The sequence below is a fragment of the Narcine bancroftii genome, chromosome 4, assembly GCF_036971445.1.
Source record: "Narcine bancroftii isolate sNarBan1 chromosome 4, sNarBan1.hap1, whole genome shotgun sequence".
NCBI lineage: Eukaryota > Metazoa > Chordata > Chondrichthyes > Torpediniformes > Narcinidae > Narcine > Narcine bancroftii.
Genome location: NC_091472.1, coordinates 124,331,155 through 124,343,169, shown reverse-complemented (window position 1 = coordinate 124,343,169; position 12,015 = coordinate 124,331,155). Strand labels below are relative to the sequence as shown.

The 12,015-nt window shown below is 37.7% G+C and overlaps 1 protein-coding gene across 5 annotated transcripts in view; it reads left to right on the top strand.

Moving 5' to 3' along the window:
- Positions 1–12,015, top strand: part of acacb (acetyl-CoA carboxylase beta) — a 203,348-nt gene that overhangs the window by 158,140 nt on the left and 33,193 nt on the right. For all 5 annotated transcript variants that reach the window (XM_069932710.1, XM_069932708.1, XM_069932709.1 and 2 more), the window contains 3 exons: positions 19–174; positions 1,241–1,363; positions 11,012–11,281. In XM_069932710.1, coding sequence (XP_069788811.1) covers positions 19–174; positions 1,241–1,363; positions 11,012–11,281 — 549 coding nt within the window. The remainder of the gene's footprint in view (positions 1–18; positions 175–1,240; positions 1,364–11,011; positions 11,282–12,015) is intronic.

Sequence of the window (12,015 nt, the reverse complement as noted above, 5' to 3'; positions counted from 1 at the left end):
TTTGTTCTTTTAATACAGATCATGTTCATTTCATATGGAGATAAACAGGGGCCTCTCCATGGAATGTTGATGAACACACCTTATCTCACCAAAGACCTGCTCCAGGCAAAGAGATTCCAGGCACAGTCCTTGGGAACAACCTATGCATATGATTTTCCTGCAATGTTTCAACAGGTAAGCATTGCTTTTTCTTTCATCTTCATTTACTAATTTTCTCTTTTCAGAAAGATGTTAAATCCTTTTGCAGGACGAGTTCCATAAATGTTGGAGACTGTGTTATCTTGCAGGTGGTCATGTTTTTAAAACGTGAGTACATAGCATCCCCGCACAAATCTGACTTTACCCAAACTTGTTCCTGGTGAAGTATGTCAACCTTTTGGCTTAGCAATCAGATCACATAACAAACATTATGTCACCTGGTGATAATCATTCCCCCAGTGCATTTACATATGAAATGTGTCACAAGAGACTATTCTTTCAATGTGTATGATAATGAGCCACATGATAGCTTGATAATTAACCAATGAAGAGAACTCATTTTATTGAATGATCACGCACAGAAAATTGTCACATATTCCTTTTGGATAAGATCCTGGTCCACGTTCCTGGTTTCTGAATGCAGAAATGCTGTCTGAAATACCGCAAATTCACGTATATCAACTTGAAACATGCCAGTTCCTTGGATCCACTAGAGCATGGTTTATTTGCAGCATATTATTGAATTCAATCGTTCATTGTAGTAGTCTCATTCCGTGTCAAGTCCACTCTTCCCAATGTTTCATAATTTTGATGGAGCACAAATACCTCCTGGCATATCACACATTTAACCTGAATGCTAAATGTCTTCAAAACCAAGTGCTTGAGTGCAACCTACTCTGGCATTGTCCTCTCAAATATTTGTATCTCATAATTTTTTACTGAACAATGTTTATGAATAGAAACCATGAATTAATTCTACCCCATCTAAGGTCACTTAGTTCATCATGCATAAAATATTTTCTGAATATCTATAATGAAGTATTTTTATCATCAAGTTATATTTTGCCAGTAACTATTAAAATACTTTCAATGGTCACTTTTAATGCTATATGCTGCATTTAATGAGAGAAGCACCAACTAAATATTTATTTAACATGATTCACAAGTTTCTTTTTCCATATATAAAAAAAAATTAAAAAAAAAAAAATCGGTGAGTAAACATAATCTGAAAATGATACTATCTTCTGTTATTATGGCCCAGGCTCTACTTAAGATGTGGGAATCTGATGTAGAATATCCAACAGAGCCACTGCAGTGCACAGAACTTGTCCTGGACTCTCATGGTCAACTGGTACATATGAACAGGATTCCTGCAGGTAATGAGGTACGTACAGTTCATTCCTGATTTATGTGTAATCTTGGAGGACCAATGTGAGTGGCCTGTATCACAAGAAGGGAGAAGATGTGATCTATTTAAAATGTAGATCAGTGGTTATCAACCTTTTCCTTTCCACTTAAAAACCACTTTATGTAATCCCTATGCCATAAATGCTCGATGATTAGTAAAGGATTGCTTTTGTGAGTGGGAAGGGAAGGTTGAGAATCACTGCTCTAGACCCAATTGTTACATATTTTGCTTGAGAAAATTGTCATTGGCCCATTTCCTTCGGAGTTATGAAACTGCACACATAACGAGTCAATTAAGTACGATTAAAACAGTGGTTTTCAAACATTTTCTTTCCACCTACATACCACCTTAAGCAAACTCTTACTAATCACAGAGCACCTACTGGCATAGGGAATACTTGAAATGGTATGTGAGTGGAAAGAAAAACATTGTGAACCACTGATGTAGATTCTGCGTATTGCCAATGAGTTGGTGTCATGTTTTGTAATTATTAATCACATGATCTTCCTCATTACATAGAATAGAATTTACACCAGCATGACATGTACAGCGGATACAGACATCAATGTGCATGTCTGTAGACCTGAAAATCTTCTTGTTCCATAAAACTCTAGGTTATAGAAATGTGATATTTAGTATGTCATTTATATGATGCACCATAACCCAGGAAGCATTTCAGACATGGAACGCAAATTAGTTGATCCAAATAACATTGATACATTTATTATCAAACTTAGTTTAAAAACATGAGGAACAAAAGTAGAACATGAATCTTTGTGTTCAATGATGAAAGATAAAATCCATACAATATTAATGTCAGTTGAAGCAAGGTAATCATCATAATTAGACTGTGCTGGAGGGTCACGTCACGGTGATGGAGTAGTGGCTGGGGAAAACCAGCCCTCCACAGAGAAAAGGAGAAAAGAAGTAAAACAAAACTGGACAGAAAAAAAACAGAAAACCTGAAAGATAAAGAAACCAAGAAAACCCAAGAGATGGCGCCAAAAAAGGAGATCAGTGTGGTGCTCTGTTAGACAGAATCAAACACACACAAAGTAAAGACTGTATAACAGGCTTTAATCCACAAAGACTTCCACAGAGCTGGACTGGCTGTAGCTGCAGTAACTCAGAGACTTCGGAGGCCGGCACAGGCTTATATCCCGGAGGGTGATTGACACCCAATCGGGTGGGGCTTGATCCATTCAGGTCGACTGATTGACAGCCAGCCAGGTGTAGTCCTGTCCCCTTTACTCTCTTGCAGGTACAGAGGTTGCCCCCTGCAGTAGGCCGGCAGTACACTCTTGCAGGTACAGAGGTTGCCCTCTGCAGTAGGCTGGTGGTGTACCACCACAATCAGAAAGACAAATAAAGAAGACAGGAAAACAGCCGAAAGAAAAGAGGTAGGCCTTACCGTAAGAAAGAACATCCAATCCCCGAAGCCATTAGACGCCCAGCTGGGTAACAGCCCTTCCTGAAACGGACTACAGAAATGGCTCGCTGAGCCACAAAAAGAATCACAACTGCACTTAACAAAAAAGACAGCAACGGGACAAAAAATGAACTGTCAGAAAGAATCAGGCAGATGACATCGCAGAAAGAAGAGGTGAACAGAAGATGAGAAGGAGCCAGGGAGAGAAGAAAAAGACAAAGACTTACATGGAAAAGAGGAAGGTAAAAAAGAGGAACAGTTAATAGATAGAGAATATTTTGATGAACAAATGAAGACATTAAATTCTGTTGTTAAAATGTCTTTTAACACAATAAAAATAAAAATTGAAAAAGCAGAAGATAGAATGCAAAGACTAGAGCTGGCCATAGCAAATATAGGAAAAAGAACAGATGAAGTGGAAGAAAGTCAAGCAGCTGTGGAATTAGAAATGAATTAACTAAAAGGCTGAAAGATAGAGATAAGGAAATTAAAGAGATACAAGATTTGTTAATTCAAAAAATTGATGTCTTGGAAGCAGAAGACTACAAGACAAAATAGAAATCGAAAGAGCACACAGAGCATTTGCACCAAAGCCGCATTCAAACCAAAAACCACACTCCACAATAATAAAGTTACTAAAACACACAACGAGAGAAAAAAATATTAGAGTGGGCATAGGATAAAGTAAAAGAAAATAAACAGCCACTGGAATACAAGGGACAAAAAATATTTTTCTACCCAGATGTTCGTTTTGAACTCTTAAACGGAAGGAGTTCAACTTGAGAAAACAGACATTGTGGAAAAAAGGGTATAATTTTGTGCTATGACAACCAGCAGTATTAAAAGTATTCATTCCTGGGGAAAGAAATAGACTGTTCTCAGACCCAAAAGAAGCTCAACACTTTGCAGAATGATTGCCAAACAGACAACAAAACAAGAAGTACTAAAAAAGACTACCAAGACAATGTATAGAAATAAGTTGTAAAGATAATAATGTGAATATAAAGTTTAAGGTTGAAAAAGATATAAAGGAGGGAAAAAAGGAGCTGTGTTATATTTTTGGAAAATGTATAGTCTTTCTTGGGGGGGGGGGCTGGGGAGGGAAGAAGAACTGCTACTGCAAAATCTGTTGACTCTTGCAGTTATAACCACAACCCAAATGGATAAGGGAGTTGTGGTTGTCTGGCAAGGAGTCAAACACAACCCATGCAGGGGTTGGTAACGTTATTTTGTGGAGGTATATTTTATGTCTTATTTTTGGTGGGGGTTTCTAGGATAATTTGGTGTTTTTTAGTCATGTCGTCATGTATTGAGACATGCAAAAATAATTTAAAAAGAAACATTGGAAAAAGAGAGATGGAAGAGTTGAGGAGACGAGAGAGAATTGAAAAATGAGGTATAAGATGGGTACATTAAATTACATGACCATAAATATTAATGGAATACACAACCAAATTAAAAGGAAGAGGTTACTGGCATTACTAAAAAAAAGAGAAAGTGGACGTTGCATTTGTGCAAGAAACACACTTAACCGAGATTGACCATAATATATTGAAGAGAGACTGGGTAGGTCATGTAGTGGCATCATCATACAATTCAAAATCCAGGGAAGTAGCTATATCAGTTAACAAAAATTTGCCAATCAATATAAAATAAATAATAACAGATTAAGCGGGCACGTATGTAATGATGAAGTTCCAGATTTATTCAGAATTTTGGAATTTGATAAATATCTATGCACCTAACAAAGAAGATCAGGAGTTTATGCAAAACATCTTCCTAAAGATAGTGGATACATAGGGACATATCTTGCTAGGAGGGGATTTCAACTTCAACCTGGACCCAGTAATAGACAAAACTGGGAAGACGATTAACAATAAGAATTAAGTTTACACCAAAATCAATGCAGGACATAAAACTGATATATGGAGGAAGCAACACCCAAAAGAGAGAGAATATTCATATTACTTGAATAGACATAAGATCTACTCAAGAATAGACATGATTTTGTTGTCGGTGCAGATCCAAGGGAAATTTAAGAAGACGGAATATAAAGCAAGATTGTTATCTGATCACTCACCCTTGTTATTAACAATCGAATTAGAGGATGTCCCACCAAAGACATAGATGGAGGCTAAACCCTGTACTGTTAAAAAGGCAAGATATCAAGGAATATATTGAAAAGCAAATTAAAATATATTTTGAGATAAATATGGAGTCAGTAAAAGATAAATTCATTTTATGGGATCCAATGAAAGCCTTTATTAGAGGACAAATATTTAGCTATATGACTAAAATTAAAAAGGAATATAATCGGGAAGTAGAACAGTTGGAAAAAGAAATAACAATTATAGAAAAGGAATTAGTAAAAAGAGAAGATATAGAGAAAAAGAGAGAATTGGCAGAGAAAAAAATTAAAATACGAAACACTACAAACATATAAAGTAGAGAAAAATATAATGAAAACAAATCAAAGATATTATGAACTGGGAGAGAAAGCCAACAAAATATTGGCCTGGCAACTTAAAACGGGACAAGCTAAAAGAACCATTCTAGCAACAAGATGATAAACATATAACCCACTGGAGATTCATGAAAAATTGTTTTAATCTATAAACAATTGAATTGAACTGAAAATACAGGAAAAAAAATGACAAAATTTATGAATTTTTATCTAATATTGAACTACCACATCTACAAATAGAACAACAAAATAAACTGACAGAACCTTTTAAGACAAGAAGTACAGGATATATTAATGAAACTACCAAACAATAAAACACCAGGTGAAGATGGATTCCCTGTAGAGTTTTATAAAGTTTTTAAGGAATCTATTAATCCCTCCCCTCCTAGAAGTAATGAATCAGGTGGAAGAAACCCAAAACTCACCAGAATCATGTAAAACAGCAATCGTCACGGTAACTCCGAATGAGGGAAAAGACCCGCTGTTGCCAATACCATACAGACCAATATCATTATTGAATACAGATTATAAATTAATAGCAAAATTACTAGCAAACAAGCTGACTGTGTACCAAAACTAGTAAGGCAAGACCAAACTGGATTTGTTAAAAAATTGATGGGCAGCTGATAATGTTTGTAAACTTATCAATTTAATTCATGCAGCACAAATAAATAAAACCTCAACGGTAGCTGTTACGCTAGATGCAGAGAAAGCCTTCGACAGGGTAGAGTGGAATTATTTGTTTAAAGTGTTAGAAATTTAAACTACTAGAAAAATGTATTAACTGGATTCGAGCATTATATAATGGACCATTTGCAAAGGTAGTAAATAGCGCTGACATTGGCGACTTCAGGGGTTTTTATGAGACACTAAAGGCAGTATACGGCCCCTCACCCCAAGTCCAAAGCCCTCTGTGCAGCTCAGATGGCGAAGTCCTCCTCAGCAATAAGATCTCCATCCTCAATCGATGGCCAGACACTTCCAATCCCTTTTCAGTGCCAACCGCTCAGTCCAAGAATCCGCCCTGCTCCAGCTCCCTCAACAACCCTCGAGTCTAGAGCTGGATGAGGTCCTTACCTGGGAAGAGACATATAAGGCAATTGAACAACTGAAAAGTGGCAAAGCAGCAGGTACGGATGGAATCCCCCCCAGGGGTCTGGAAGGCTGGCAGCAAAGCTCTGCATACCAAACTGCATGAGTTTTTCATGCTCTACTGGGACCAAGGAAAGCTGCCTCAGGACCTTCGTGATGCCATCATCATTACCCTGTACAAAAACAAAGGTGAGAAATCAGACTGCTCAAACTACAGGGGAATCACACTGCTCTCCATTGTAGCCAAAATCTTCACTAGGATTCTCCTTAATAGACTAATACCTAGTGTCGCCGAAAATGTCCTCCCAGAATCACAGTGTGGCTTTCGCGCAAACAGAGGAACTACTGACATGGTCTTTGCCCTCAGACAGCTCCAAGAAAAGTGCAGAGAACAAAACAAAAGACTCTACATCACCTTTGTTGACCTCACCAAAGCCTTTGACACTTTGAGCAGGTATTTGCTTTGGTAAATACTAGAGTGCCTCAGACGCCCCCCCCAAGTTTTTCAACATGGTTATCCAACTGCATGAAAACCAACAAGGTCGGGTCAGATACAGCAATGAGCTCTCTGAACCCTTCTCCATTGACAACGGCATGAAGCAAGGCAACATCCTCACACCAACCCTCTTTACTATCTTCTTCAGCATGATGCTGAAACAAGCCATGAAAGACCTCAATAATGAAGATGGTATTTACATCCGGTACCGCACGGATGGCAGTCCCTTCAATCTGAGGCGGCTGCAAGCTCACACCAAGACACAAGAGCAACTTGTCCGTGAACTACTCTTTGCAGACGATGCCGCTTTAGTTGCCCATTCAGAGCCAGCTCTCCAGCGCATGACGTCCTGTTTTGCAGAAACTGCCAAAATGTTTGGCCTGGAAGTCAACCTGAATAAAACTGAGGTCCTCCATCAGCCAGCTCCCCACCATGACCACCAGCCCCCACCCCCCACATCTCCATCAGGCACACAGAACTCAAAATGGTCAACCAGTTGACCTACCTCTGCTGCACCATTTCATCTGATGCAAGGATCGACAAAGAGATAGACAACAGACTCGCCAAGGCAAATAGCACCTTTGGAAGACTACACAAAAGAGTCTGGAAAAACAACCGCCTGAAGAAACACACAAAGATCAGCGTGTACAGAGCCGTTGTCATACCCACGCTTCTGTTCGGCTCCGAATCATGGGCCCTCTACCGGCATCACCTACGGCTCCTAGAACGCTTCCATCAGCGCTGTCTTCACTCCATCCTCAACATTCATTGGAATGACTTCATCGCAAGCATCAAATCCATGCTGCTGAAGACCCAACTGCACTGGGTGGGTCACGTCTCCAGAATGGAGGACCATCGCCTTCCCAAGATAGTGTTCTATGGCGAGCTCTCCACTGGCCACCGAGACAGAGGTGCACCAAAGAAGAGGTACAAGGAAATCTCTTGGTGCCTGCCACATTGACCACCGCCAGTGGGCTGATATCGCCTCCAACCGTGCATCTTGGCGCCTCACAGTTTGGCAGGCAGCAACCTCCTTTGAAGAAGACCACAGAGCCCACCTCACTGACAAAAGGCAAAGGAGGAAAAACCCAACACCCAACCCCAACCAACCAATTTTCCCATGCAACCGTGCCTGTCTGTCCTACATCGGACTTGTCAGTCACCAACGAGCCTGCAGCAGACGTGGACATACCCCTCCACAAATCTTCGTCCGTGAAGCCAAGCCAAAGAAAAAGAAAAAAAAGAAAGAATGAATGGATATGTATCAGATCACTTTAAATTAAGCAGGTCATCAAGACAGGGATCCCATTGTCCCCTTCACTGTTCGCTTTGGTTAGAGAACCATTGGCGGAATTGTTAAGGAAGGAAACTATGATAAAAGGAATAAAAATAAAAAGAATATAAAATCAGCCTATTTGCAGATGACATCATATTGTATTTAACGGAGCCAGATAGATCAATAAAAAGGCTATATATGAAATGGAAAGAGTATGGAGAAATATCAGGGCACAAGGTTAACATTAATAAAAGTGAAGTGATGCCAATGAACAAAGTTGATTATTCAGAATTTAAAAAAGAAACCCCTTATAAATGGCAATCATAGGCGATACATTACCTTGGTATCAGAATAGATAATAACCTAAAACATTTATACAAATTAAACTATGAACCACTAATTAACAAAAAAACAGGATGATTTAGAGAATGGAAAGAGCTACCGTGAACTTTAATAGGGAGAGTAAACTGTATTAAGATGAATGTGTTTCCACGCGTTCAATATCTGTTCCAATCGTTACCAATTCCCCTGACGGAAAAATTTTTTGCAAAACTGAAGAAGATAATAAGGAAATTTTTATGGAAGGGTAAGAAATCAAGAATAGCGCTAGAAAAATTAACATGGAGATACAAACAAGGAGGTCTGCAGCTTTAAGGTCGTCATCAAATTTTAAATCAGAGAGGAGAAAAACTGGACTGGACTAAGATAGATTTAGACAAATTGGGAGAAAATGTTCAGGAACATATACTTTATAAATGGGATGAAAAGTTGGTCCAATACAACAATTCACCAGTATTACATCACATACTTAAAATATGGAAGAGAATACACCTGGAAGAAAAAAAGATAAATTATCAAATACCAAAAATGTTATTGACACAAAACCCATTAATCCCCTTTCCAACAGATAATGTATTTTTCAAGGAATGGGCTAGAAAAGGAATCAAGAAAATAGAAGATTGCTTTCTGGGAAATAATTTATTAACATTTGAGCAATTAAAAGATAAAAAGGAATAACACAAGGTACAATGTTTGCATATTAACAGTTGAAAACTTATTTAAAAGATAAATTTGGAATAGCTTGAGATTACCAGAAAGTAGCAGCTATAAATATTTAATCACAGACACAATGATGGTAAAAAAATTTATAACCAACATGTACAACAAACTGCAATACAAGGAAGAGGATTAAACAAGGTATAAACCGAAAAAAAGTTGGGAAAAAGATTTAAACATAGGGATAAAGAACGAAACATGGGAGGAGTTATGTACAGGAACTATGAGGAACATAATAAATACTAGATTACGTATGATACAATATAACTGGCTACATAGACTATACATTACTCCTCAGAAATTAAAAGATTGGGACCCAACAGCATCGGATTGTTGCTTCTGCTGTAAACAAGAGATTGGAACAACATTACATCCAATTAGGACATTCCAAAAGTGAAAACTTTCTGGGGAGATTTAAACCTAATCAACAAAAATCACAAAAAAAAATATACCTAAAGATCCAGAAATTTTTCTGTTAAATAATACAAGAGACAAAAAATTAGGACTAAAATTAGACAGAGCCCTACTAAGATTTATTATGATAGCGCTGGCAGTAGCAAAAAAGTGTATTATGACAACTTGGAAAATGGAAACAAGGCTAAAAATACAACAGGGGTATACAGAAATGAACAAGTGTATTCCATTAAAAAAAATTACATACAATCTAAAAGACAAGTATACATTATTTGAACAAATTTGGGAACCAGACATAAAATATGTTGGAGAACGCCGACCACAAACCTCCATCTCTTAAAACTACACGATTATGAGCACAATAAGATTTAAATATGTGAAAGTAGACGATATGACTTCTTTGCTTTTTGTTTTTTTTTGTTTTATGTGTTTTATTATTTATTGATTTTTGAAGGGGTGGGATGAAAGGGAGGAAAAGAGGAAAAGTCACTGTGTATATATTAGTGATGATCATTTGTGAATGTTGTTATTGAAATGAGTCATGATGCAAGAAAAAAGATTTAAAAAATTAGACGGTGCTGTAAATCCCACACTAATGTAATGCTTTTTGAGATCTCTGGAATTTACAAGCCATTTCACAAATGGTATATTTCTTGTATTTGAAAGGTTGGGAAACTTTGCAACACCTATATGCAGAAAATCCTACAGCAAGAAAATTCCCCGGATAGTCTTTTGAAACCATTAATTGTCCACATTGGTTACTACAGCCATATACTTGGGGTCTTGGATCTCTTTAAGCTCAAACTACACGTGAAGTCAGACCCTGTTTAACACTCAAATAACAAAGTTCCAGCACCTCAGCTGTGTCACTGCTGATTATGGGACCTTGCTGTGTGCAATTTGGCTGCCACATTTCCTACTTGTTGCACTTTAAAAGTAATTACCTGTGAAGTATTTCAGGATATCCTGAGAAAATGTAAAGTGTTAACTAACTAGAAGTTTGGTTTCCTGTTTTGGATGACCTGTTCCTCATGATCAATGCTTTTTTATGAAATTGACTATGTAGCTCATTACTCACAAAAAGCTGAACCTTGCTCACATTTTATTGGAGAACTTGGCCTCTTTTCCATGCCTTGAAGGCTAGTGTTTTTATTGCTACTAAAAGTATTAATCAGAAGGATTGAAATGTTCCTTCAGGTAAATTTTCCATTATTTGCAAATATTGCTTGTGCTAGTGGCCAGGATACTTTTAGATGTTGCCATTTTCCATGATAAAATGAACAAAGCTTTTGTTAAGCCTGTCATTTTGCCTTAACATATCAATTTATATCTCTTTAAACCTTGTCATAACTACATTCCTCTTTACATTAAACATGACTGTGTGGAAATCTCCTCAGGTAGGAATGGTGGCTTGGAAAATGACTTTAAAAACTCCAGAATATCCTGAAGGGCGTGATATTGTTGTCATTTGTAATGACATCACTTTTAAGTTTGGCTCATTTGGACCAGAGGAGGATTTGTTGTTCCTGCGGGCTTCACAACTAGCCAGGGCAGAAGGCATTCCGAGAATCTATATAGCAGCTAACAGTGGTGCCAGGATTGGGCTTGCTGAAGAGATAAAGCACATGTTCCACATTGCCTGGGAGGATCCAGCTGATCCATACAAGGTAAATTCTAAATTTCTTGTACCTCTGCCTTCATAGTTGTCCAGTTCCAGTACTCCGGTCTATCCATGGAGTAGTAGTTTAAGATTTTCCCAAATGGTCAATGGAATGATGTATGCATAACTAGATTCCAGCATCTATAGTTTTTTGTGTTTCCAGATTCAAATCTAGTTTTATTTTATTTCAAACATCTGGACAGACAGAAAGAGATTGGCTTGGCCACACAATTAAAATGATAGCATCTTTAACATCTTTGTGCATGACTTCACCTCACCCCACACCTAAAATGTTGTGATCTTTCAGGGGAGGCTGTAAAACAGATCAGATTTTGTGGATGTGAATTGCACTCTGACCCATGCAGGGGATTAAAACTAATCCAGGAGATACCTCTGGCCCTTCACTCTTTTTAAGAAATAAAATGTGATTCTCACACAATACAAGGTCCAGTTAATTCCACCAGTGCACAGAATTGTGAAGTAATTTTATTGAAAGGATGATCTTCACAGGCACTGAAAGCACAAGCAAGGTAACAGGATAAAGCATTCACTATTTCAAGAGTGACTGTAGTGATATTCTAATATCACCCACAGTAATTAAATAAATTACTGTGTTCAAAATGCAAATTGTGCATGGATTTTCCAAATTTGGAAGCATTGTCAACTAACTGGATTTTGGGTTTATTCAAACCTAAAAAAGTGTGTTCTAATTGAAATTGACATTTTTTTTTCTAATATTCA